Source organism: Porcisia hertigi, chromosome 19 (genome assembly GCF_017918235.1).
Source record: "Porcisia hertigi strain C119 chromosome 19, whole genome shotgun sequence".
In the NCBI taxonomy this organism is placed as follows: Eukaryota; Euglenozoa; class Kinetoplastea; order Trypanosomatida; family Trypanosomatidae; genus Porcisia; species Porcisia hertigi.
Genome location: NC_090578.1, coordinates 419949 through 447162, shown reverse-complemented (window position 1 = coordinate 447162; position 27214 = coordinate 419949). Strand labels below are relative to the sequence as shown.

General features: G+C 58.0%; 6 protein-coding genes across 6 annotated transcripts; all 6 read right to left on the bottom strand.

Moving 5' to 3' along the window:
• Positions 1 to 1476: 1476 nt before the first annotated feature.
• Positions 1477 to 2715, bottom strand: JKF63_05822 (uncharacterized protein; the record flags this gene model as incomplete). Its single annotated transcript, XM_067901776.1, has 1 exon — positions 1477 to 2715. The coding sequence occupies one exon, from the start codon at positions 2713 to 2715 to the stop codon at positions 1477 to 1479; it is 1239 nt and encodes a 412-aa protein (XP_067757802.1).
• Positions 2716 to 3800: 1085 nt separating this feature from the next.
• On the bottom strand, positions 3801 to 4838 carry JKF63_05821 (uncharacterized protein; the record flags this gene model as incomplete). Its single annotated transcript, XM_067901775.1, has 1 exon — positions 3801 to 4838. The coding sequence occupies one exon, from the start codon at positions 4836 to 4838 to the stop codon at positions 3801 to 3803; it is 1038 nt and encodes a 345-aa protein (XP_067757801.1).
• Positions 4839 to 7214: 2376 nt separating this feature from the next.
• Positions 7215 to 10604, bottom strand: JKF63_05820 (uncharacterized protein; the record flags this gene model as incomplete). Its single annotated transcript, XM_067901774.1, has 1 exon — positions 7215 to 10604. The coding sequence occupies one exon, from the start codon at positions 10602 to 10604 to the stop codon at positions 7215 to 7217; it is 3390 nt and encodes a 1129-aa protein (XP_067757800.1).
• A 648-nt stretch (positions 10605 to 11252) lies between these two features.
• On the bottom strand, positions 11253 to 11540 carry JKF63_05819 (uncharacterized protein; the record flags this gene model as incomplete). The annotated part of the gene is made up of 1 exon (XM_067901773.1): positions 11253 to 11540. One exon carries the CDS (start codon positions 11538 to 11540, stop codon positions 11253 to 11255), a length of 288 nt encoding a protein of 95 aa, XP_067757799.1.
• A 606-nt stretch (positions 11541 to 12146) lies between these two features.
• Positions 12147 to 22151, bottom strand: JKF63_05818 (uncharacterized protein; the record flags this gene model as incomplete). The annotated part of the gene is made up of 1 exon (XM_067901772.1): positions 12147 to 22151. The coding sequence occupies one exon, from the start codon at positions 22149 to 22151 to the stop codon at positions 12147 to 12149; it is 10005 nt and encodes a 3334-aa protein (XP_067757798.1).
• Positions 22152 to 23890: 1739 nt separating this feature from the next.
• JKF63_05817 (uncharacterized protein) lies at positions 23891 to 26530 on the bottom strand (the record flags this gene model as incomplete). Its single annotated transcript, XM_067901771.1, has 1 exon — positions 23891 to 26530. One exon carries the CDS (start codon positions 26528 to 26530, stop codon positions 23891 to 23893), a length of 2640 nt encoding a protein of 879 aa, XP_067757797.1.
• Positions 26531 to 27214: the final 684 nt, after the last annotated feature.

The following is a 27214-nucleotide window of genomic DNA, read 5'->3' as shown; positions in this document are numbered from 1 at the left end:
AGAGGCGGACGACAGACGCAAAAAAAAAAGGAGCTGTAGTCTAACAGGGACGACACACACACACACACACACAGAGAAAAGATATCTTCACGTAGGAAGAGGGCGTTTTTTTTTTTGCGTGCGTGCGTGCGTCGTCTATGCGTGTGTGATTGTTGGGGGGGGGGGGTTGCACGGCTGCTATAAAAAAAAAAATTCGCTCAGCGTAGGGGTGCCGAGGTTCAATCAATCAGTAGAAAGAAGCTCCAAGGACACCCAAATACACCCGTTTAGCTACACACACGCGAAAGAGAGTCACCGAGATGAAGTCGGAGACCGGGAGTATCTGCATGCGTTTTTCGAGAGACGACGGTGGTGGTCGTGGTCCTGGAGTTCAAGTCCTGGTGGGGAGCGTGGTGGGGTAGCATGTCAGTCAAGAGAGAGGCCAAAAGAGGGGAGGAGACGTACAGAGGAAGTACACACCGCTGTCAAGGCGACGGCATTTCTGGGGGGGGGGGGGGGGGGTGGCGACAGCGCAACGTCGGCGTGCCCAAAGCCACGTGTGCTTGCCTTGTGTTTTTTTTTTTCCATGCCCGCAATCGTGTGTGCGAGGAGGGTGGGTGGGTGAGTGGGCTACCGATATCATTCAAGCCGTCCGCAGGTGTATTGAGACACTTTGAAAAACAAGAGTCCCGTTGGGGGTTCTGCTTTCCTTGATTGGGGGGGGGGGAGGGGGGGGGGGAAGGGGAAGGAAAGGGGGCACCAGGAGACCGCATCACACTGCAGCCTTCTTTTCTGGTTGTTGCACTACTTCCTCCCGGTTCTAATCTTTTTTTTTGTTTTTTTCCATTGCTTCCCTTTTGATTCAGCTACACACACACAGAGACACGCAGACGAGTACACGTTGCCAAGGACGGGGGATGGTCCGAATTGCATGAGAACTTTTTTTTTTGTGGTGGCGGTGGTGGTGGTGAACTGGAGGTCACGGAGTGGAGACAAAGGCGGCGGATCTGAGTGGCGGAGATGGCTTGGCGCGCACACTAGTTCTGTCTGCTGCCTCCATTGGCATGGATTCTGTACACTCGCCACCACCACCACCACCACCACCTTCCTCCTCCCCCCCTGTCCACATGTGTGAAAAAACATGGATGCACATCTACATATATTTCACATGTGGGTTGCATCATTCCCTCCCCCTCCCCTCCCCTCCCCCCTCCCCCCAAACGCGCCGGTCCGCATAAAGTGAACGCGCTGCGCACAATAGGCCCTCAAAACTCCACCGAGACACACACGCAAGGAAAAGCCCCCAGAATAGAGAAGGGAAGGGAGGGGAGGGAAGGGGAGGGGAGGGGAGGGGGGGTATAACACTATAACGTACGTCGGCTCAGCCCACCCACCCCCTCCCTCCCCTCCCTCTTCTCCTTTGGTCATCCCCGCAGGCGTAAGTCCACCTGCTGCAATTTTTTTTAAATCTTTTTTTGTGTGTCCTCCGCGTGTTCTCTACTGCGGAATCTTTTTTGTCATCTCTTTCACTGAGTCCGTGAGCCCCACGACCTGCTCTCGCCACTTTGCCACATGCTGCGCCAACGCCTTCACCTCCTCGAGGCCCAGCACACGCGGCTCTACCCACGTGACGTGCACTTCCTCCTTCAATCCGTCCATGCGCCCTTTGATGAGGCCCTGGGCAAGCGCCTCCAGCAGCAGCGGCTCTGCACCGCTGTCCGGCAAACTGCATCGCTGTGCCACCGCATGGAAAGTAAAAGTGCGCTCACTCAAAGGAGTGTAAAAAATGAGGTGTAGGAGCGCCATCAGCCGCACCTTTCGATGCAGTGTCGCCGACGCGCTCACGAGCTGGGGCTCCTGGGCAATCTGTTGCCGGTGCTGATCAAAGAAGACCTCGAAGCTAGCCACATCGCCTTCGTTACACAGCCGCATCATCTCCAGTGCCCAGCGCTGCGGGCACGACTCCCGCTGCAGTCGTGACACGAATTGGTCGAAGTTGAGAAATTTTCCGAAGTTGAAGATTCTGTCAGACAGGAGGCCGGCCATCACCGTCTTGTACGCCAGCGTCGTGACATCCTCCTCGCGCATGGGCAGGTCCGCCTTCTCCAAAAAGATGACGATATCGAAGGCGTTTCTGTAGTAACTCGTGTACTGGCGCCGGATCTCGTAGTCGCGACCGCGTGCCATGCCGTAGAGCGCGACCAGCACCGGCTCCACCTCGTGCATCTTGAGGCCGTGCAGGTACGTTTCTGTTTGCTCCAGCAACTTGCGTGCCGTGTGCGGCGGCGACCCATGCACTGCCGCCAGCGCCACGCTCTCCTCAGCGCTTGTGCTCTCGAGGAGGAGGAGTGCCCGGATGCACAGGGCAGCGCAGTGCCCTTGTTCGGAGCTGTTATTAATGAGAGAGGCGCATGCGCCCTCGACAAGCTCGAGCGCTTTCTGCGTCGTGCTGTGCGGGGAAAAGCAAATGGATCGAACAATCATGACATATGCGATAGGCGAGAGATCAGCCCGCACAGCAAGAATAACGTCAGCATACAGCTCGTATGCGACCTCCAACACCATCGGGTCACGGATTAGCAGCAGCAGCTCGTTGGAGAGCTCATACCAGAAGTGTCGCTCGAAGTAGTCCAGCGCACGCGAAACTATAGCCGCCGCGCTTGCATTGTTCTTCGCCTCTAGCTCACTGCGGAGGTTGACCAGGTAGATCCGCGCGCGGGCTTCTGGGGTCGACATGGCTCTGTCAGGATTTGTGGCTTGACACGAGGGTTGTCTCGAGAGGCTTAGGGCCAATGATAATAAAGAAATTCGGGGAGGGGGGGGGGGGAGACAGACAGACAATAATACGAGGGGAGGCGCGTCCGTGCAAAGCTCACAGGTCCGCTGTCAAGGGAGGTACTTACGCGTCAGCGTGTATGGGAGCTGCTGGTATGCGATGTGTGATGCTTGGAGGGTGGGGTGGGGTGGGGTGGGGGGAGAAAGAAGAGGAGTCAAGTGAGGGCGAGGCAAGACTCTGAAGGCTTAATAATCGCGCACGTGCTTGTGTGTGTGTGTGTGTGTAGTTGGGACGTGACACACTTGCTTTGCCTTTCGCTTGTATTTCCTTTGCTTGGTCATCTGAGCGAGAGGTTGTTTGGGGCAGCAGCAGCAGGAGCGCGGTGTAGGGAAGAGAGGGGGAGGGCGGGGGCCGGGCGAGCATACATACACACTCATCATCTACCAAGAGAAGACAGGAAAGAAAAGCAGCTGAAGACTCTACAGCTGACTGAATGAGGATAGCTCATGCGCATCGTGGCGTGTGTCTCTCTCCAAAAAAGGGCCAGAGACAGCCCCCCGCAGCCCCCCAAAAATCCACTTCGCACACGGCACACACACACACACACACACACACACACACACACACGCTTCCGTGAGACTTCTGAATTGAAAGAGAGTGAGTCACAGAAGAGAACACAATTTGACATCCTTCGCTTGTCTTTCGCGCCCGCCTTCACACTAAATATGTACGCACCCAAGGAGATGTGTACACACATATACATATACGTATATATATATACATATATACATTTGACACGCACATGCAGACACTCCTAACACGGACATGACAACGGCGGCGGATGCTCGTGTTTCTGCTGCTGCTTTATTGTCTTCTTCCCCTTTCAGGCCCTTACCCACTGATGAAGAATCTTGTTTTCTTTTTCTTCTCCAAAGCAGTGTTACGCGTGTGTGTATGTGTGTGTGTGTGTACATTCAAATTGGAGGTGGGGTGGATACGAAGAAGTCGTGTGGGACGGGGGGGGGTGTCGCTGATATGCCTGCACTCAAGGGGCTGCCTTCACTGTTGCTGCTTCTTTCGTGGTGGATGATACCCTTCCGTATGGGGACAGCTCTCGTTGGATGGTCTCGATGAACATCCACATGAGGATCACTTGCGGCACACACCGCACCGCCTCAACCAAAGCCCCGGCGTAGCAACCACGAATTCCCTCCTTGGCGTATATCCGCTTCAGGCAGTCACCGACGCCGCGGTAGACCGTTTTATCGGTGCCTTGGCCAGACATGCCAATGCGCCGCTTCGCGACGTCGAGCGGGAAAGCGACGGCGATGGAGGCGATTGCTGCCGCGGAGCCGCCAACTACCGTCGACAGCACATTGCGCGCTGCATAATTTTCCGTGAAGAAAGGCAGGGTTGGGCTGTCTAGAATGGCGTACTTGACCGTCTCGTAGGTGGCGAAGCTGATCAGGATGTCCGGCACGCGCTGCATGAGCGAAGCCCCGAGACCACGGTAGAAATTTCGAAGTGAGTGCGTTTCTCGATACACAAGCCGGCACGTGTGGGCAATACCGGTGAACTTCTTTTCGCCTGACATCAGACGAAGACGGACAACCTCGCCCGGGTAGACAGCAGCACCGGCGATCGTGGCGGACAAGCCTCCGGCGCCGCACTTCATGATGAATTTTTCCATCACCTCCTTCGAGGTCACGGCACCGGATTCTCGGCCGGCGTCGTTGTCGTTGTCGCCTTTGGCCCCGTGGCCAGACAACGCCGCGGTGGAATTACGACGATCTAGCCAGTCCTGGAAAAGAAACTTGAGCTGCGTGTAGAGAAGAAATTGGATACCGCTGTACGGCACTCGAATAATCACCGAGGTGAGGTTGCCGCGCCAGAAGCTTTTCAAGCCGTCGTGTGCATAGATATGCCGCACCAGCTGATTGATGCTGTGGTTCTTATGCTGCCCGAGTTGCTGCAATACAACAATGCGTTGGAAAGGGCTGAGGAGAGACTTGGCAAGGGCCCCTCCAAAACCGCCGGCGACCACATCCACCCAGGCGGCGTGCTTCTTTTCACTACTGGCCATCGAAGGCTCCTGGAGCGGTAGCGGTGTGCGCGTTAGGATCAGATGAAGGGTGGGGATAACGTCAAGGCAGCTGCACTAGAGGGGTGCGTGCGCGCCAAGGACAACGTCTCAAGTACACACACACACACACACAGAGAGAGAGAAGAAAAAAGAAAGCTAGCCAGCCAACCCCCCACCGGCGTAGCAATAAGAATGGGAGAAGGATGCGGGGAGGGAGGGGGGGGGGTAGAGATTGAGGCGAGGGACTAGTCGCGATTCACGGCACCGCTAGTCATCCCGTATTTTTCCTTTTCCTCCCTTCTGTTTGTTTGAAGGGAAGAACAACTAAAGTTGAGTGACGAGTGGACGCTGAGGTATGTGGAAGAAGAGGTGAGTGTGTGTGAGTAGAGTGGGACACGCAAGTACGAAGACGGGGAGGGGGGGGGGGGGGTGAGATGGACGGGGGGTTTCCCTTCTTTTCTTTGTTTTTTTTCCCTCGCTACAAACGTATTTGTTGACGGGCAATGGATGAAGTACAAACCGTGTATATTTATATGTATCTATCTATGTAGCTGTGTGCGTGCGTAGGCTGGCAAGTGATTGCTTCTGTGCCGCGAACACCAAGTGCGATTGAGGTTATGGGGTTGTTATGGAGGTGGTGCAGGGGGTGTGGTGGGGGTGGGGAGGAGGGGAGGGGGTGTGGGTAGTGGTTTGGACTCTACTTGACGCCTCCTCCAGCGCTATTGTTTCTATTATGAGAAAAGATTTTGTGCAGCGACAACAACCACGTGGTGCACGCTGCTGGAGGAATGAGAGAGAATGAGCCGTGTGGGTGTGGGTGAAAAGGAGCGGGGGTGGGGGCGGGGGGATATTGCTGGCGCCAGGAAGAGCACGTGTGAGGGTAATTGGGGGTGGGGGAGTGGGGGAGGGGAGAGAAACAATGAGTCTTTGGCAGCACCGGGTGCTCGAGCTAAAATGAAAAATAGAATTCTTTACTGTGTGTGCGTCTGCGCCTCGACACGTTCGACCATTGTCAAGGGAACGCACGCCAGTAAGAATATGCTGCCAGGTTTTGTGACAGGGTTGACGCTTCTGCACCCCCCCCCCCAAGCCTCCTCCTGATTCACCAAGTCTGCAGTTTGCCTTGTGGCACCGGTGTGTGTATGGAGCGGGGGGAGGGGAGTAGGGAGGATAAAAACTGGCGGCAGTTGTTCAACAAGAGTAGATATTTGCAAACCTCTCATCGGGAGTAACGTTGGCAGAAGGCGCATGAACACCCACGTATAAAGTGCGCATATGATGCATGTAGGCAAATGCAAAAATACACACCGGTATATACATGGGAACATCAAAAAAAAAATATATATATAAAAAACAAACGTGCGCGTGTATGCCGGGAAAAAAAAAACATACTGTCAGCAAAGTGTAATGCAACCCAGAAAACTGGAGCAAGGGAATAAAATCGAAAAAGGAAAGAAAAAAGAGTGCGGACTTCGAGCGTTACGAAGACATGTACCCACACCCAGACACACCGCTGCACCATGACCTTGCCCTACCTCCCCCCCCTCTTCACCCATTTCTCTCTTCATTCTCTTCTGCCCCCCTCCCCCCCCTCTTCCCTCCAAAAACATAAAAGCCTGGCTTGGAACGGGATGAAGCGAAGAGTGGGGGTGGGGGTGTGGAGATTGTGAAGAGGAAGAGGCGAGGCGATGCTTTCTACACTGGCAGTACCTTCACCTAAACGTAAAGTGCCCAAGCAGGTGCACAGTATAATAGGAGCGGCTCCAGCCTCAGGAGGAGCCGCATGCGAAATGGGGGGGGGGGAGGGTGGTGGTGGAAAAAGACGGGTGTGTGTGTGTGTGTGTACGGGGCAGTATAACACGAGAAAAGAGCACGGGCGAGAGAGCAGCAGCAACTTTAAGTCCACATACACGTTCCCACGGGTAGGCGCACAGTCGTCCAAGATAGCGGCGAATACAGAGACCTGGATTGAGATTTTCCCTCCCCATTCCTTCTCTCTCTTTTTGGGTTTAGTTCGCCTAATACAAAACACTTCAATCCAAGAAGTCGTACTCCAGAGCATAAACACCGGCTACCCGTTTTCATTTCTGTGTACGCGCGCTCTCTCTCTCCTTCCCTCAGACACACACACACACACACACACAACAACAACAACAACAAGAATTAGACACCATGGCGATGGGTTGCCGTGGGCGCAGAGGACATCGTGGAGAGGGGGAGGAGGGGGTGGTGCTGGGAAGGATCGGTGGATCCTACCCGTGTGATGACGACTGCTTTGAGGGCAGGATGCAGTAAATGTGTTGGTGCACGGATCAGGTGGGGGGGGGCGGGGGGGGGGTGGGTGAGTGGGAGTTGAGCGACGCGACAGCATGCCAGCTAGTCTCCCCGCAGCCACAGAGGCGTTGACCTCCCAGATCCGTCACTCGGGTCGGTGCATATACTCTCCTCGATTTCCGTCGACGACTCGAGCGACTCTCTTGTGTCGTACACTTCATGCAGACCCGCTTCACCAGCGAAGCCCCCGTCCTCACTTCCTCGTGACTCCTCCAAGGTGTGCTTCTCCGCACACACGTGGTCACTACTGCCGGCACTGTTCTCCATCGTCGTCATGTCAACATTACCGAGGTCACTCAAGTGAGCCGTTTGAGGCGCTGCTTCGCTGTTCTTTTGCCAACCCATATCATGAATGAGTCGAGTTTCTTTGTCGTCCACCCAGTTCAGCATTACATCAAGGCTATCGCAGAGGTCAGCGGCATCCTTCGTCTCTTCACCAATCAAAGCGGTGCTCACCATACTTCCCGGTTGCTTCACGGAGGGGCCCTCCGACGGTCTCGGGGGAGACCCAAGTGACCGATACTTGGCGCATGCGGTGCGCCTGCTGTTCTTCCTCTGCGCCGGAGGCGAGCTGCCGTCGCGGGGCGGAGCACTCACGTTTTCGCTTGCATTGTCCCGTCTGCTCTCACGCGCAGCGGTGCCGACACCCGCCACACAATTCTTCGTTTTGCTGACCCCGACTTCGGCACCTGAAGCGGTCTTCGGTGGATTTGTTGGGCACTTCACAGGAGAGGTGAGGACCTCTCGAATCGACCTCTTGCGCTTTTTCGCAGCGTCGCTCTCCGACACCATGGGGCTCATATTCCGTGTAGACGTCTTCGGTACCATCGCGCGCGTCGAGGGGTCCTCACGAGCGCCACTGACGGGGCAGGGAGAGACTTTTGTAGAAGCGGCTTCGGGGGCGAGATGTGATGCACAGCTCTCATCTTCAATGTAGTTGAGCCCAGCTGCTATGTGGTTCACCTTGATCTGTTCGTTGCGCTTACGCACGCGGCGCAAGAGGTCCTCGATCAGCACCTGTAGCTCCTGCTTACGGTCCACCAACCTCTTTTGTTCCACTACGAGGCTCGCCTTATTCGCCTCGTACTCAGCAACTGCTTGCTGCTGCAGGCTCTCTCGAATTCTCACCCCTCCCACAAGGGAGGGGAGCCTCACCGGCGACGTCGCGGGGGAGCTGCTCCTCAATGGCGTAGCACCGCCATCAATCGCTGTATTTTTCACGTTGTTTCGGAAACTCTGTGCCACGGCGACGGTGTACACCGAGATGGCGGTCTTGTGCTTCTCAATTGTCTTCTCATTAGCGTCATGTTTGGCGCAGAGGGCCTCGTACTCTTTGCGCGTGATGGAGGAGAGATTCTTGCGCTGAACCTTCGCGTCGAGCTGACTGCACATGGCCGCCATCATATTGATAGCTGCGCGTGTGTGGTTCACATTTTCCTTGAGCTCCTCGACGGTGCGTTGCAGACCCATGCGCGAGGAGATGATATCGTTCAGCTGCCGCTCCTCTAGTTCATCAGCTGTAGGCATGCGACGGTGCACCGCTTCAATGGTGTGCGCCGCGCGCTTGTCGCGGTTTTCGAGAGCTCGACGCGCGGCCGCGACTTCCTTGAGCTGCTGTTGTGCCCTTTTAAGCTGTTTTTCCGCCCTCAGCACGAGCGCCTGCACGCCCATCCCCTGCGCACCACCGCTGTGGCGTGCGTAGAGGGCCTCGAGTCGCTTGTTTTCGTGCCGCAGCTTCACGAGTCGTGCGCTGACAGAAGGGCTGCTGTCTTCAGCGTCACCCTGGGTGCGCTGGGGTGCCTCTACTGAGTTGGAGCGCCGCTCAACTTTGCTCGGGATCAAACGTCTTTTCGCCCCAGTTCCAGCGTTGGCGGAGTGACGTTGGAGAGGAGAAGCCCGCACGTCGTGAGGTTTTCCCCCGAGCACGGACCCCGAGGGGATCCTCTGTGCAATACGGCTGTCCAATAAGGCAATTTCTTCTCGGAGCTGCGCTAGTCGAGCCAGCAGTGCCGTCCGCTCATCCCGCCCAGGCGCATCGGCAACCTCCGAAGCGGTGGTCGACGTCGTCGCGTTGCGTACTCGAATGAGAGGGACACTTGCATACTTGGCGTTTGTATACTGGGGGCCGATCGACCGCGAGGGCTGCCGCGGCGACCGTCTTGGCGTGGAATTTCTCTGCGACTTGGTTTTTAAGTGGCCAGTGTTGTGATTGTCATCGTCGTCGTCAGGGGTGGTGGCGGTGGCGGCGGCGCTGGCCCTCCACAGGGTGTCCCCGTCGTGTCCGACGGCCCCACCAGCGTGGCTAAGCCTGTCCGGCAGAGGCGATGACGGCGCTGTGAAATTGGTGGACAGCGAGGAGTGTGGGGGCCTGGTGACCGACTCTTGTGGAGGGGTGGGCGTGGTGTTGTCCATGAGGGATTGCGAGCGGGCGTCCGACGAGGGGGAGCTCCACCGTTGAGGCTTCCCTATTGCGTTTCCACCGATTGCGTGATGGTTCTCCTCGTTGACGTCCTGGTCATCCACTTCCGCCGCCGCAGCGTCTATTTCCGCCGAGGTACGGCGATAGCCGCCCGCGTCGACGTGATCATTAAATATTTCCAATGATGTGTAGTTGGACCGGTGAACAGAATTTTCCGAACTGACCGCTCTGGGTGAGCGGCTTTCTGAGGGCTGTTGGTGAGGCTCCGTGGACACCTTGCGCCAGATCGTATGCACATCCCCACATGCCACTGCGCTGGCCGGTGCCGCAACCGCAGAGTGAAATGCCAACTTATCACTCTGTGGAGGGTGCTCACCGTCTCTGAGTTCATCAGACCTCTTGCTACTCGAATTGCTGAGAATGGAGCTAGATGTTGTTGTTGTGTTGGTGGTAGCCGAGGCCTCAGGATCGCACATTTGCATAGCCTCTTTCGTTGCCACACCGGTGATCTTCTGCATTCCGTCGTTGGGTTTTCTTCCCGGCGTCGGTGTTCCCATGCCACTAGACAGGGGCCCTACCGCGTTATTGCCCCCGACGGTGATTGTGGCTCCATGCCCTCCAGCGGAATTTGCGGCGGGCTGAGTGCTGCCGGTGTCCTTGGTGGGGTGTCTAGAGCCACAGTGAGACTGAGGCGACGGTGTTGTCGAGTCGGAGGAGGAAGAGCAGAGCTCGCGTGTGGACGGTAGCGGGACGTCAGCTGTAGATGATTGATAGCTGGAGAAGCTAGAGCCGAAGTTGCAGCCAGCTCGTTCCTGGGCATCTTGTGTTCCCCACTTCTTCTCTAAGGCATCTGCCACTGTGCCACCGGAGCCCTTCTCGCGTATCGGGAATGCGAGCTTTGATGAATCTATAGGGGGAGTCGTGAAGCGGGACGCCGACGCCGACTTTCCGGCCATCACAGACTCTTCGTCATCTTCGAAGTCGTCATCGTAGACCTCGTCGTGATCGCTCATCACGAAAGAACGGCCGTAGAGCACCGTTATATACAGAGGAGTGTGTGTGTGTGTGTGTGTTTTTATGTGAATGCGCTTTTTTTTTGCTTACGCACCCGGCTAAACCGTTTGCAGGCAGCCAAACTTCTCGAATCGTTTTTTTTTTTTTGGAGGGGGGGGGGCGGGCGGGCGGGCGGAGAACTGGATTAGAGCAACGCGCTCAAGTTTCAGAAAGGGGATTTTGTGATAGGCGTAGGGAGTTATGCGTTCCGTGCGTTGGTATTGACCTTCGCAAGTCCTCCTCTTTCCTCTTTCCTCCTCCTCCCCCTCTTCTCTCTCTCTCTTTCTTTTTCTGTGTGTGTGTGTGTGTGTGTAGATGTACGTATGGTGGTGGTGGTGGTGGGTTACGTGCAGAACAATGGGACAACACAACACACAACACAACAGGGGGAATTAAGAGGAAGGGAAGAGGAGGAGTTGGGGGGGGGGGGAGGGGAGGAGAGGATCGGAGAGGCGCGAGGGAAGCACGGACAAGGCGATCGGTGTATTATTATTATTATTATGGTTCTTGAGTATCGGTAAGTCATTTGACACCCCTAGTTCATGAACACACACACAGACACACACACAGACATGTAGATAGAATGGAGTGTGTATATGTGAGAGAGCCTACTTTATCCAATCCGTAAACCACAGTACATAAAACAAGAAGAGGGCCCCCGCCACCAATAATCCCAGCCCCAGGTTCACCCACTTGCCACCGAATTCAGGATCCTTGAAGTCGAGGTAGTCCCCTGTCAAGGAGGCGGACTTCATCGCAGACCGTGCGCTATGAGCCGCCACGGAGGTGCGGTGGGCAGTGCGCTTCAGGAGAGTCTGCAGCTTCTCCGCGTTCGCCTCACGGAGCTGCTCGTAGGTGTCGAAGGCACCGCCGCAGGCGTCCATTCGCTGATGCATGACTACTTGTACAGGATGTGGTGCACGCGCGGAGGCGGAGGCGAATCAGCAAAACACAAACAAAAAAAGAAACACGGAAGGGAGAGAACAGTCATTGACGTGAAACGTGAAGAAGTAAGCGCATTCAAGTGTACAGACCGGCCGTGACGGTGCGATGCCGCACAAGGGGTCAAGCAGCGCACGATAAATCGTACCACGTACAACGCGTGTGTGCACGATGCCCCCCCCCCCCCTCCTCCCTCCTCCGCATTGTCTAGACGACAACACGTGCAACGTCACAATATTGTAGTTCACTTCTTTATTTCTCTCTCTGTGCCGCCAGGCCAGAATCTTCACTCCCCCATACCGCACCGCACACAAACACAGCGCCTTCCCTTCCCCCCCCGCATCCCGCATCCTGATTGGAGGTGGGGGGGGGGGGACAATGCGATCCGTCTGGATGCCAGACTGTCATCAAGTACAGATAGGAGTTCCCATCGGTTGGACGCACAGAGCTGATGCGCGGTGAGATGACGGAGGAGGAGAACAACGGTGTACTCAAAGGAAGAAAAGCCAAACCCACCAAAGAATATCGAATAGATGGTTAGACAACAATTGGCCCCATCATCACACAGTGAGGAGAGGTCGCCTTGCCAGTGCGTCGTCGTGAGTCAGCACACGCCAGACCCGCTTCCACAGCCACCGGTACGGAGACCACGGCATACAGACCGTGACAACGTAGGCCAACACCAGGAACCACAGCACGCCGGGGTCTGCCGCTGCGAAACCCTGCCTCTTGTTGGGGCAAGCATGCGGGACGCTGCTGCTTGCACGGACAGACGCTGATGTTGATCCCGCCTTGTTGGTGGAATAGGTCTCCCACACAGACGGCCGAAAGTGGCCGCCGCCACCATCACCGTCACTCTTGCCATCTGGAGCCACGTGATGACTGGGCCACTCACTAGGCGAACGCACATCGCACGAGGACAGCGGCAGTTCCTGTGGCTGCGTTTGTGCGAATGGATGCGCGTAGTGAGCTCTAGATGTGGTGCCCGTACTATGTGCAGCAGAGGCGGAGACCCCTGCTTCCGGTTCCGCCCACGCAGGAGGATCGGGGGTGTACGCATAATACTTGCCGTTTTGGTAAAAGTAGGAGGGGTTGCTGTGGTCATGATGAGCCGAGCCCTTCCCTGCACGATCGCTGCCGCTTTGCGCTGCCGCTACCGGGTCGCCGTCACTAGAAAGCTGCGCCCCCGCAGCGACTGCTGCACCGCTGCCCTCTACGACCGTCTGTAGCCTCTGAGCGAGAAGATTCCGAACAGGCTGGATAACTTGACGCCAGGCGGCCTGCGCGATGCTCAACAGTGGCTCTACCGAGGTCACTCCCGCTCCCCTGGACGCATACGGTGGCGACTCACAGAGCCTGAATGATGTCACCCGTGTAAAATGAGTGTCCGTCCATACAGCAAGCAGCAACTCCCTCGTTACTTGCCATACCGGTGATAATATTTTATTGCCCATGTGGCCACCACCACCACCACCACCACCTGCTGGCCAAAGAGAACTTCGTTGTGCCACACGCACTGCTTCGAGGTACACCACATACAAAAAAGCGTAAGCAAGTAGCAGCAATGCGACCCACAGAGACAGCGCTGTGGAGTAGCCGCAATAAAATAGTTCCAGCCGACTCAGGAGTGAGGCTGCCAAGCTCTGGAGGCACAACACGTGCACAAGAACCCTCTGCGATGCAAAGTGAACCCGCCGCCGCTCGAGCAGGTCATGCGTCGTGGACTCGCCGAGGGAGTAGAGAAGGCTAACACGGTGGTCGATGGGCGGGGCTTCGTCGTCTCCCGCCACAGGAAAAGGTTGATGCACTAGTCGAGAGGCACAGCGGCAGTGCTCTCTGGAACGCACATCCGCTGCACTGGTGCTCCGAGCACCCCCCCACCACCACCACCGCCGCCGCTGTAGTAGTGGCAGTGGTAGCCATCCGCGACGGCGGCGACTGCTGCTGTTCCCACCACGGTGTGAAGGCAGCCGCGTGAGCAAGCCAACAGCCACGCCATTGAAGACGAAGTAGCCGAAGCAACAAAAAAAACCCCACAGAATGCACCACGCTGAGTTTCCTGCTGCGACGGTGAGGAGCGCGATGAGCAGGAAAATGCGCCATCGATTATGATGGTGCGATACCGACATGCAAAAGTAGCTCCACCAAGAGGAGGCTTTGGTCGAAGCCGGCCGATGATGTCGGCTGCGTCGGCTCGCTTCGTAGTCAATCGGCATCAGCCACGACCACCGCAGCAGGTGCAGCAGCAGTTCGCGCGCCAGCGGCGACACCGCGTAGGACGGCGACGCGGCAAAGGACCGCTCACTCAACACACCACGCTTCACCGGGCCCGCGTTCTCTGGGGATGCCCAGGACTTGAGGGAAGCATCCACTTCTGTGCAACCGGTTGCGGCGCCAGCGAAGAGAGGCACCGGCATCAGCGTGTAGCAGTGTTGATGATGCTCCCATTGCCACTGCAGCAACTGCTTCACCTGCGCAATGGAGATGTTAAATGGGTGAGCAGGGTGCTGATGCAACTCCAACGATGTCGGAATAACATCGGCGTGCAGTGGTGCGTTGGACAGCACCGTTGTCAGTGGCGGTGAAATGTTTGTGGCGTGGTGCTCGGCCAGACGAGCGAGCGCGCTGGCCAACACGTCGTCTCGGTTGACGCGCAGGTCAACATCCAAGTCGGCGGACGCCGCGGCCGCCCTCTGCGCAAGACTAGAGGCAGCGGTAGATGAGGGGAGCGCGCTCTGTGCGTCGCTCGATACATAAGCGGCAGCCTTTGCGTTTGACGACGGCGCAAGAGAGGCCCTACTAGCGTAGGGTGCCACGGTGGACGAGGCGGATGCCAACAAACCGTAATACGCAGACGAAGCGGCGCTCGACGCATGGCTCTGATGACCTGCAACCTTTGCCGAACTGGGAACGTTACGCACCACCCCACTCAAGTCGTCAGCATCGCACGGGCGACTGCCACCCCTCACGTCGCAGTGGAGACTAGCCGGTGCGATGCCAGGCACCACGGCGTCTTCGCGCGTGTGTGCGCGGTTCCAAGCGATGTCAGTCTCCCAATTGTCACCGTTGGGGTACCGCTTCGAGGCAGAGCAAGAGCCGAAGCCACTGCCCCATCGGGGCTGCGGAGGTGTGGGCAGGCCATTAGGAGGCCGGTGGGAAGGGGGGGCGAGGCTGCACCGCGATGGCAGATCAAGCGCGTGGCTGAAGCGTTCATGATTGCCGAATGTCAAGCGACCTCTTCCAGGCAACGATGCATACGTGGAGTGGCGTAGGGAGGACACCGGCGCGTCACCGGCGGCCACACGCTGGTTAGCGGCAAGTCGTAGCCGCATTGAGTGTGTCGTGCGCGGCAGTGGCTGCGGCGCTGCCTCCTTGAGGTGTGAGAGGAGGTTGGGTTGTTGCAGGGGGAGATGAGTTCGTGCGACGCCTCCGTTTGTGGATAATCGAGGAGGTCTCGGAGTTCCTGCCTGCTGTTGCTGCTGGTCGTTACCGCGGTATTGTATCCCCTGCTTTTCGCTCTCAAAGTTGTCCCGGTTAAAAGGTGACGCTGAAGCCCACGCAGCAAGGGGAGGCGTGCGCAATCTTTTGGACGGTGTGTCAATAGCGAGAGGGACTCCGCCCTGCCCGACTTGCAAGTCTCCTGAGCTTTCTTCAGTGCTGCTGAGGTCATCGAAAAGGCTTGTCCTGAATGTTGGACCAGTCGCTCTGCCCCACGTCGCTGGAAAGCGGCTTTGGTGCACCGTGTCATGAATTCTTTCATCGCCGACAGAATTTGTCCACCGACGCGGTTGCAGGGGCACAGGTGCGAGCCGCTGCCACGAAGTGCACAGCGTGTGTGTGTGTGCCACCCGACTGCTGCTGCTGTTTTCATTAGACTCACCAAGTTGAGGCCCACGTGTTGTCGCGGGATGAGTCCGGCCACATAGTTCCAGAACCCGCTCCCGCGATATTTCTATTGCTCGCGTCTGGAGGTAAGACTGTCGAATAGCCTTGAGAGTTTCGAGGCGGTGATGCGCCCCGGCGTAGGCGGCGATGCGGTCGCACAGCAGCGCACAGCGCGCTTTGCACGCGACCGGGTCGACCAAGAGCGGCGATGTGCACGCCGGGAGTGCAAGGCAGTCCCACCCAGCCCGCAGCAGCGCATACCACAACCGGGCTCGATGGCGCCATGTGAGGCATAACCCGTTCGCGTGATACGCACGACACAGCTGACGGCACTTTGCCGGTCGTGTTCGGTCGTCGTCTTTCAGCGATGGGAGCGGCTTGTGAGCTTCGCGTGGGGCCGGTGAGCCGGTGGCGGGGACCAGTCGCCGAGTTGTCCAGAGCCCGAAAAGCCACCGCCGCTCTTCGACAACGATCGCCGCACCCTCCTGGCGTCCGCTTGCGTCATCGCCCGCGTCTTCGAATCCGTACTTGCGCTGCCGCATCCACACCTCCTCAGCTGACGGCAAAGTGCGCGCCACTGGTGTGCGACACACAAGCGCCAAAAGGTCATCGATGTTGTGGATGGCGATGCACACCTTCAGCGTTGGGACGTGCGGGACGGGCAAGACGAGCACGAACGCCTGATCACGCAACAAGAAGGGCTGCTGGTAGGGGTTGATGCGCTCCACATAGCTCGCGCATCCTCCCCACAGCTGTGTCGGCTTGCGGGAGAGGAAGCACGAAATCCCTTCGGTGCGCCAAACGGCGTCACAAATATCGAGCACCTCAAGCCCTGCGCCCCCGCTGACATGCTGGGAGTCCGACCCCGGCGTCCGTGGCGTTGGCACAGAGGTTCTTGGAAGTCGAAGAAAGACAGTGGCGACATCGCGCAGCGTGAAGCTCACGTTGGCCCCGGACACGAGTCGCGATGCAACGGCGCCATCAGCGAGCTTCTCCATCTGTCGATGAGTTTCCGAATGTTCCTGCGGCTCTGCCTGCTGACGAAGGTGTTTCTCAGCTTGGTGCACGCGCGCTACATTGACAGACAGTCCGCTGGCTCCTGATGTGTTGGGTGCAGAGGTGGTTGGCGGTTTCAGGGGAGGCAAATTTGTGTCGCGCGACGCCGCCGCCGCTGCCGCCGTCGGCGCGGACGGGGGCAGGCCGAGGCTGAGGTGACGCGCATCCCTTCGCACTTCTGACCTCGCTGCTGTGTCATGCGCCAGAAGCGGCGCAGCTGTGGTCGTTGGTGTCCAGGCTGCGTGACTGACGGTGGTAGACGACGGCAGCACCTGACTGCTCCCTGCCGCGCAACTGGCTCGCGTCATTCCATCGCTCAAGCTAGTTGGCGCCGTGTCAGATACGACATCGCCTACCTGTCGCTCGAAGCAGAATTGTTTTGGCCACCGCTCACAGAAATGTTCGTCCTGGGGGTGTGCACGATAGCTGGGCAGTCGATTTTCCTCTTCGATCTCACACCGGCGCTGCCAAACTTTCTCCCGGAGCGACAAGCGATCGCGCCACGACGCCGCTGCCGCTGCCGCCGAAGGCACGGCAACTCTGTAACCGGGGAGAGGCTCACGGTGCTCATTCGCCCTCGCACAGGAAAAAGATGAGCGACACGCCGCATCGCCACGAACACTACGCGGTGCGGTGTAGTCATCGCCGGTGGACGCTGGCGTAGGGGTGGTGATCGCGGTGCTCCCACAGACATCCCGCATTTCACGCGTTGTGCATAAACCAACGGGGTTACTGGAGAGGCACTCTTGCGGCGACCACGGCGTGGATGCGTGTTGCTCAAGAGATGGCCAAACACTGAGTGACTCGCTGATGCTGCTAACCGACACACCGGAGTCGTGGGGTTTGTTCAACGTCCATGACGAGGCACGCGTGTGCAGTGGAAATTGCGGCTCTGGGTTCAGCGCAGATAGTCGGGAACACAGATCCGCATCTTGACCAAATGGCATACCGAATCCAGAAAATCTGTGTGTAGGCGGTGGCGTTGCGCTGACGCCTTGGGGGCGATCAGGGGGGAGTGAGGTACTGTACGCGAGGGGGCGTGGAAGCGGCGAGGGTAGTGGCGGGGTGCACGTATCTAGGTGGTAGGCCCTCTTACTATTTGCAGCTGAGGTGTCGCGCGTGTGCAAAGGAAAAGGGTTGGTGCGGGTAGGTGGGAAGGCAACTTCAGGTGGGCCAATGCTCCTCTTGTTAGGGTTATTACTACTGCAGATGCCGAACGCTTGGGCATGGCATTCCGACGCGCCGCGTATGCCTAGGCGGCGGTTCACATCCACCTGTTTCTCGTCTGCGATCCCACTGCCCTCCATTCTGGTGGTCAGCACCGAGGAGGCGTACTTATTGCCAACACCGTGATGGCCGTCTTTCGTGGCAGCTAGACTCGAAGGAAATTCGTCTGCCCAGCCGATCTTCTTGGTGAGCGTCTGCTGCCGTCTTCGATCTCCAGCGGCATCGTTTGAAAACATCGCTGTTGTTGCGCTGATGCCCCGCATCCAGCCGCCACTGACGTCGACGCCACCACCCCCACCATCTTTGTCCCTCAAGATGGCGTCATTTATATCATAAAGGTCCGCGGTCGCCTTGACAGGCACTTCGTCGTCGTCGTCTCGACGTTTCACTGTACTGTCCTCATGCCTGTCGTGGGCCCGGGAGGCGCTGTGGTGTCTAAACATCTCCGCGGAGCACCGCATGCTCACAGTAGTCGAAGTGGCGCGACGCCGACGTATTGCTGATGTGCCGCCGACTGAGGACGAGGACTGCGGTCTTGGCCGCTGCGCGGGCCCGGCGTCGAACGTTAGCGCCACCCCCCCACGCGTCATCTGCACCGACGTGGCTGTCGCGAGAGGAGGATCGGCACTCACGTATTCCTCCTCTTCATTATCTAAATCGTAATGCGCGTTGCTTCCCTGAATATTATCGACAGGCGCTGTGGCTGGGAGTAGCAGTCCAGTATGAGGCCTGCGGCTTGACGAAGAAATCCGTGTGATGGGTGGTGATGATGTGGCGGCGAGGGGGTAGGGCTCCGTGCAAGACTGGGGGCCACCAGTTGCAGCAAAAGGGGGCACACCGGCTTTCTGGTGAAGGGTGCTGGGGGAGGCCGGCAGCGGGTAGGCGTGACCTGATCGATCCTCGACGTGCGATGTGCGCGGCCAAGCTGGTGCGATAGTAGTAGCCGGAGTAACGGTTGCTTCCCTTTCGTACTCTGCTGTTCCCTTTGACAACAGAGCGCTCCCCAGCAAGTTTGCCTGAGGGGCCGCAGCTTTGGCGGCAGTTGTGTACGGCCGGCTCGCTGTCGCTGCAGCAGGGCTAGCAGCAGCAGCAGTCGCACCGTCATTGGCACAGTTGACAGGAAGGGTTTGCAGTGGTGCTAGTGGTGGTCTCGCTTTGTTCGTGCCCTCTTTTGTAGACGAGTTGGCACGAGCGTCGGCGCAGTCGGCAGAGCCGGTGGGGTCACTGCGAGCGGTTTGCTTCACTATGCTAGTAGTGGAGTCCATCCTCTTCTTCAGTTGCGACGGCTTCTGGGCGGACGGTTTCTTTTCATGTGTTGGCAGCACGCCGACTAACTGGTCCAACAACGTGGGCGGGCTTGAAGGCGTGAGGCTGCTAGAGGCCCTACTCGCATCGCGTGACTCTGACGACGCACACGGGAAGATGCCCAGGTGCACGGCTGTCCGCAGCCCGACATCGCTCACACAGTCTGTGGACCCGAATAGCACTGGCATCCACTCGATTGCTTCCTGTTCCGCCGGCGTGCGCTGCACGGGTATGACAAACCACGTGTGGTCGACGAGACCACGGCAGCAGTAGTGCTGACTCACCTGTAGCTGGGTCGCCCCCCGGGTGCCATACCGTCGCGCCTCGTCCGGGTTGTTGACGCCGGTCCTCCCGAGAGAGGGGCTGGCGTCCGAAATTCCCTGCGGGCTTTCCAGGACCGCGACAGAAACCACAGAGCGTATGGAGCCGTGGCGAAGCTTGTGCTGCGCCAGTGAGGACTGCGCGAGTGCTTTGAAGAGGTTCACCACGTCTGCAGAGGCGCCTCGATCAACTGAAGCGGTGTCACAGGAGCTTCGGCAGCTCGAATCTGCGCGTGTGTCGCCACCCCGCGCGCGCTCGCCATTAGGCAGGAGGAGGTTGGGGACGTGCACTCCCTTCTCCGCAAGGCTTTGCAGTTTCGTTTGGGGGTTGCCGGAGATGCTGTTGCACACCAGAGACGCTGACACACGAAGGACGCCGTCCGTGGCCGAGACACGGTTGCCAGATGCCCGCGACAACGTTGCCGAGGGCAAGGGACGCGCCACGCCATGGGCTGTCGTGCCCGCCCCTGCCGGTGTCAAAGTAGACGATCGGGCAGAGCGCGCGGGCAAAGGCGCGCGAGGCGGGAGGGGTGTACAGACGAGGCCGTCCCGGCAACTTACAGAGGTCGCACCGCCGGCACCGTTAGAGACTACGAATTTGTCAGTGCTCGACCCTGGCGCCGCCCGGCCTAGCGGCCAGGCTTCTTCTGAAGTAGCCGTCAACGGCAACGGCGCGCGTGGTTGCGTCTGCTCGATGTGTTGTTCACCTCCTTGACTGTGCTGTGCTTCCGAGGTGGAGGTGAGGACTGCTGTTGCACGTGGCGACGAATTCGACCGCAGTTGTGCTGGCCGCAGCACGCCACCGCCGCCGCCGGCGCTACCTCTCTGGTGTTGCGGTGAGGCAGAGGCATTCGTCTCCGGTGAGAGGTCCGAGACGAGGCAGAGAGCAACTGTCTGCATCTCGTACGTAGCGCGGCTCGATTGGGCATAGTAGAGAGTATTGCGGTCCTTCATCACCAAATGGTAGCAGTCGCACGGGGACTGTGAGTAGAGAAGGCGTGTCACACCAGCGTAGGAGACGCCGGGGAATCGACGCGGGAACCACGACGGTCGCGGATGACACTGCTCGTCTCGATGGGGAGGTGTCTCGATTGTTGCGGCGGGCAACAACGGGACAGATGCGTTGTCCACTGACTCTTTATTTTCCTCAGGCCCCGCGGCCGCGTACGGCGAATGCGCAATGGCGTAGTTGGTCAGCACTTCATGGCATCTGTGAAAGAAGCGGCAGGCGTCACGTTGCTCCGCGACTGAGGTCTGTTCTGCCACACCGCTGACCTCGTCACCCTCGCCGCTGAAGAGTCGGTCGATGGCATCCCCTACCACACAAGTGTGCTGCGACTGGGCACTGGATAGGGGAGAGGCCGCCTTTCCAGCTATACCGACATTCCCGTCCCAGGTTTCCTCCTCCTCCTCGCTTTCACCGTTGTTGCTGCTGCTGCTGCTGCTTGAAGCAGACGCGTCATGAGGATTGTCACCACTGCGCCTGTTGCTCTCATTCCGAGGGTGATGCCTGGGGCCACTCGACGGCCGCCCGGAGGCACTCAACACCTCGGCATGCCTGCCCTTTCGTTGCCATGTGCGGCGGCGGTGTCGCTGACGCCACCGAAGCTCCTCGCGTTGAGTGGTGTAGTACTGCTGCTCGGCAGGGCGAAAGCGGCTGAGGGGAATACGGTAGACGGAGAAGTAGAGCGAGCGGGTCTCTGGCAAAGATGCCAGCTGCGAGGCCATTTGAACAGGCCCGTCGCCGTTGGGTGCGGTGGTGCTGGCCGCTTTCGTTGCCGGGTGGTCGCCACGACTCCTGTCCAATGGCACGTAGTGAATGAAGCGACCCTGAACCACGGAGAAGGACTCCATGTGTGTGCCGCTGCCCTCGGTGTCCTCCTCCTCAGCCGTCGCTGAGGCTTGGCGAGCGGCTTCAAAGCCTACGGGGCGGCGGCCGCTGCGCTGTATCTCGTCATACAATGTCTGCTGTTCTGGTGTCAGGGCGCGCGTGAGCAGAAAGATAGAGTCGTAGAAGCGAGGTCCAGTAGGAACATGGTGCGGTACCTGTGCCATGGCGCGAGCGGTGCTCTCCTTAGCTTGCGCGGTGCGGGCGGCTGCATCGTCGTCCGCCACGCGGATAGAAGGGTGGGCCGCCGAGGCAGGGTCCGCTGCTGTCTCACCGGCTGTCGGGGATGGTACCGGCTTGACAGCGGTCGTTGCAACAGAGGCAACCGACGCCGGATCGAGAATGGCGTTAAGGTGGGAGGGGAAAGTGCGACAGCGGAGCTCCTCTGGAATGAGGTCGCTGAGGGAGGTGAGGCAGCGCAGGTCGTCAGCGCTGAGGTCCAGGCTGGCAAGCGACGGTATGGCGTGGTGCGTGACCACAAGGACATAAACATGCTCGAGCGTGTCCAGAGTTTCGTAGGGGAAGCGAGCATGCAGGGTGCTCAACAGCGCTCGATGCACAGCGTCGGCGCGTTCTTGGATGGTAATCTTGGCGTAAGAGGGCGCTTCATCGGCAAAAATATTGTCACGGCCTGCACTGTCACTATTGCGGAAGCATGTGTCCCGCTGCGACGCTGCCAAGGTCTCTGAGAAATCAGTGGAGGAAGAGACCGAGAGTGCGGCAGGCCCAGAGCATCTAGCATCCACCGTTTCCTTTGCCGTTGCCGCGGACTCCGAAGCTGTGGCGACGGCATTTGGGCTTTGCCGGAGCACTGGTATGGGCACGCGTACGTCACGCAGGTGCAGCTGGAAGTAGTCCACATCCGGTTCGATGAAGATCATCATGCAAACGTCAAGTCGCGGTTTAGTCGGCGCGGTGTTGGAATAGGGTCGTCTGAGATAACGCAGAAGGGGTGGAGGGGGCGAGTGACCTTCACAGCGACGTCCGCGGAAGCGCCTCCCTCCTCCTTCCCCTCACACACACACACACACACACACAGAGGGACGCCAAGCTGCCGCCTGTAAGGGGAGCACCACACGTCCAAAAAGAAGCGCTGGAGCGTCAGCAAAAGACTCTAAAAAACGTGTGTATATATATATATATATGTATATATTTATACTTGTATTGATTTATTCACCCCCCCCTTGTGATGTGCCTGTATCTGAGTGTATGTGCGTCTGAGGAAGACTGTCCGAAGAGGGTGTAGGAGACTTTTTCTATGTGTTTGTGTGTGTGTGTGTGTGGAGACACCGGATGGGCAAACTTCGAAGTCGGTGCTGCTGGCGGTGTGCGGGTTACATCTTTTTTTTTGTGGTTTTTCTTCTACTCCCTCCCTTCTTTGGGTGATGTGGCGTAAAAGGGGGAGGGGTCCGAGTTTTATGTAGCGACTCTAATCGATGGCGTGTGCCGTCTTTTGCGGCAGCTCTGTTGTCGAATACAGTTGCGGGAGGGGGAGGGAAGAGGAACATACAGTGGCTGGTTCGAGAGGTTCAAGCGAGGCCACCAGACGGGGGAGGGAGCGAGGGAGTCGCGGATATGCACGCGCGCGAGCGGCAACGTCACAAGGCGGCGCGCAACAGCCACAATAACCAAGAGGACGGTGTGTAGGGGAAGCGTTACCTGCAACGAAATACACCCAGTCTTGTTCTATTATCTTTGGTATACAGATTTATATGTAGTTCCAATAGGGTTGTGTGCGCGTCAGCCACCCCACCCATCGTTGTACACTCATCATGGCGCGCTTGGCTGTGCGTGGATGCATGCGCGCACGCTTGTTTGTACATGCGTGCTCTCTGCATGTATGTGGGACCATCAGTGTTGTCTCATTCTTTTGCGTGTTGCCCACAAAGAGCTCAGCCAAGACCACGGAGAGGCGAGCGAAGAAAAGAGGGCAGACCTGGGTCAGGCGTACACAAGCAATGGAAGGCCCTCCTTTGAATCCACTTTTCTTTTTCTGTGCGTCATACCTGTGCGGAAGGGGAGGGGGGGGGAGAGAGGGGTGCGCGTGCGGTGTGCGGCTGTCTCTCTGCATATGCAACAAGAGGCATCTAGTATGCACGCAAACTGTTGGCGACACGAGCTCACTTCCCCATTTTCTTTTTTTTTCTTCACACCACACATCAAAGCGGGGGAGGGAGCGGATAGAAGGGAGTGCTACGAGAACAGAAGCACAAATATACGCACGCAGATAATAAGGAAATGGGGAAAGGGGGCGGGGAGGAGGAGGAGGACAGGCTCGCACCTGTCATTGATGATCAGTACGACCAACGGCGCCCCCAAAAAAAAAGCAAGAGGCGACGCTGTTCGACCCAGTGTCATGCACTACACGAAGACAGTTGCAAGAGATCGAGACCATCTCAGGACTTCGCCTGTACGCCGTTGACCTCGCTGACGGCGCAAGCGGCGATTATCTTTGCCGAGGGAGCCTCATCCCCCCCTCCCCTCCCTTCTCCACTTGAGCATCCAGTGGAGATCCCTGGTTCCAAATATAAGAGACGATCCTACCGCAATCGGACCTATACACATATATATATATATATATATATATATAAATATATAACCCGCGCAATCACAGCTACTGTTCTCACGGCTGTGGAGTGGCACAACTCGCGCGCGTTGTGCCAGGGGCTGGACTTCCAAGGCGCAACGAAGCTGCACTGGGTACGAGAAAGGTGAGCTTACCGCTGAGCTCAACAATGGCCGGAGCGGCCTCGAGCACCTGGCCATCCGCCTCAATGTACAGCGGCTCACCTGCGTCAAGCGACGCGTCTGCTGAGGAGACCAGAGACGCCTTGGTAGCCCCAACCGAGGAGAAGGGTGACACATTCGTGATGAGAAACCGCTCACCGTCAAACGCGCTCGTGCTTCTCCAGCGCACGTGCCGCCCTGTGTAGAGGAAGGGGGCACCGAGGACAAAGGGCAGCATCTTCGCCACCCAGTTTGTGCAGCTGATCAGTCCGTCCGTTGGACTTGCGTGCGGTGCGACGAGCATGCCACCGCCGTACCAACGGCCGTTCGCGAAGGCAAACATAGACGATAAAGTCTCCACCCACGTCACCAACGAAAGATCGTCGTCTCTGGCGCTGTGTGACCACGCGTCGTCGCCCATGCAGCTATGGGCTTTCACATTGGCGCCGTCAGCGCTTCTCCTGGCCATCGAGTCACCGTAGCAGTCCCCGCTGTTGATTGGAGAGTGAGAGTAGTTCAGGCTGTCACTGTCACCCATCTGCGTTATCACTTCGTGTCTCGTGTTACCGAGGCGCTCCTCGCCCGTCCCCGTGTGCGTAACCGCCGCGGGGCCGTGGTGAATAATGTCTTTCTTCCCTACAGCCTTCGTCGAGGTGGCCGCAGCCACGCTGTTACGACGCTGCGCTTGCTGCATACGCTGCATCTCCAGTTCGCTGGGGGTGATATCCAGGAGTCGCAGGACATCATGGGCGTGCGTGCGTGCGTGCATGTTGTACGACGCCGCACTGTTTCTGCACAGAGTCCGCGTCCCTGCACGTTGAGTGAAACAACTTGCGGTTGTGTGGGCGAGGTCACCTGACGGGTGACCAGAGGTCGATGTGCTCGCCGTCATGCGCGCACTCCACCGGAGTTGTGCAAATAGCCGGTCCAACTGCCCGCTGAGGCGGGCAAAGGGGGCGAGCGAAACCAGGGAGTGTGGCCACGCCGAAAGCGATTCTGGGACCGTATCGGGGCACGGGCCTGCAGAGATCGGCTTGCGGCCTGTGCCGCTCCGGCACATCGCAACTGCGCCGTCATCGTAGTTGCCATTGCATTTCTGGTTCCGCTGATGTCTATTGGTGTCTTCCTCGGTTGTCCCGCCGTCTGCCTTGTCGTTTTCTATCCGGGCTGTCGAGGCAGCGACGAGCGGCACCCGCGACGGCAGCTTGCAGATGTACAGCGGCTTAGGGGTCATGTGCAGCAGAGAGATGAAGGATGCAATAGCGAACAGCAGTACGCCGCCAAGCTTGGATATCCACCAACTGTGCTTAAACCGCTCTACACGTTGGATGACGTCGGTGGACATGCCAACGGAGCACTCATTGATGAAGAAGTGTCGAGTGCCCGTGCGCAGAAATTCGATCCGCCCGATATCCACCGCGTGCGCTACACAAACCTCTGACGCGGGTTGGGAAGGCTGGCTTCGTTGCGCAGCGGGCGACTTCGAAAACATAGATCTCCAACCTTTTTTGCCACGGTGGGCGCGGCTGCCATCGCCGCCGCCGCCGTCACTGCCGCTGCTGGCTGCTGGAAAGAGCTGCGGGATGAGTCCGTCACGCACCACACGCAAAGCTTCCTCTGGAGTGCGGCAGCATAATCCCATCCTGGCAAAGTCAGAGCCCGTTCCCCCCGGAACATACAAAATGGCAGGTAGAAGGTGTGACAACACGGTCGCCTCGCGCTCAACGTATGCATGCGATGTGTTTGCCGCAGTGTCAGCACACCCGCCATCGCTTGACAGCGTCAGTTGCTCAAACACAGAGAGCGCCCCTTCACACAACCCGTTCGTGACCTCGCTCAGTGTCCCATCGCCACCAACTACAAGAAGAATGTGGTGCGTCAACGACTGAGGTGAACTGCTACTTGGGCCAGAGTGCGTGGCGGATGTGCTGCTGGTGGGCTGCAGCGGCGACGCTCGCAGGTGATTGTCTTGCTCTACAACTACAGTAGCGTTGATGCCGTTTTGAGCTGTAGACAGACCCTGAACTTGTGCATGCCGCTCGTCATCGTCGAGACGTGAGGACAATATGAGCTGACTGAGCGCATGGCTCACCGCCTTCGCGTGTCCGCTTTGATCCGTTCGAATCATGAGCATCTGCAGCGCGACACCACCCAGGGTATATTCCTCCGAGGACAACAAGCGCCCGGCTGGATGCACCGGCGGGGTTACTGCGGCGGCATTCCAGTTCACACTCGCATTTGCCGAGTTTGGCGCTACTGCTGGGCTGCATCGGTGTGTCCCTTCCCCTTCTGTGCTTGGCGTTGGCGACTCGAGCACGGGTTTATGCGGGGAGAGACTACTCAAGAAGCTGCTGCTACTGGTTGTGCGCACCGAAAATATGCCAAAAGACTTGCAAAATAGTGTCTGTATTCGATCCAGCACCACTGCCCCTCGTTTGCCACCGCTTGTCGGGTTGCCCACTACCCACACTTGCAAGCAGCAACGCGGAGAGGACATGGCAGGCGAAGTTTGACGCATGACGGCCGCGTTGGTCATCGTCGCTGAGGTACCCTACACCCGTCTCTGCTGAGAGGTAACGTGAACGCAATGAATTGAGGAAGGTAGTTTTGAAAGGTGTGTGTGTGTGTGTGTGTGGATGCGAATGGGAAATGGAGTGGAGGGGAAGTGCAATCTTTTTTTTTTTGGGAGTGACACAGTGGTGGCTAGTCGTAGCGGCCTTAAACTGGTGTTACACGCGGGTGCGAGACACAAAAATAGAAAGCCAAGAGAGCAGAGCAGAAGAAAGGTGGGGGGGGCGTCAGCGTCACAGATGATCCCCCCCCCTGCTCCATTACCTCCTTCACAGCACTGAACCGCTACGTTCGTGTCCTCAAAGAGGAGGGGGTAGGGGCCCTGGAAAGCACGCGCCGCCACTTCGCTTTTTTTTTTCGTTGTTTGTTTTGGTTCACCTATTCTTCTCCCGCTCCTCATCACCAGTGAGGGGGGACAAAACCCAAAATAACACTCTTATTACTCTTTCATCTCCCAGACCCACACACCAGACCGAGAAAGCGTGGATGCGGGGGCCGCATCGAGACGAGAGGGAGCCTGGACGGGGGAAATCAGGGCTATCCTTCCTTTCTTCGTTTTCACTAAGCTGTTCAAGATTTTCATCATAAAAATGCGCACCTTCACAGACAGACACAGACACAGACACAGACACACACGCAGACACACAGG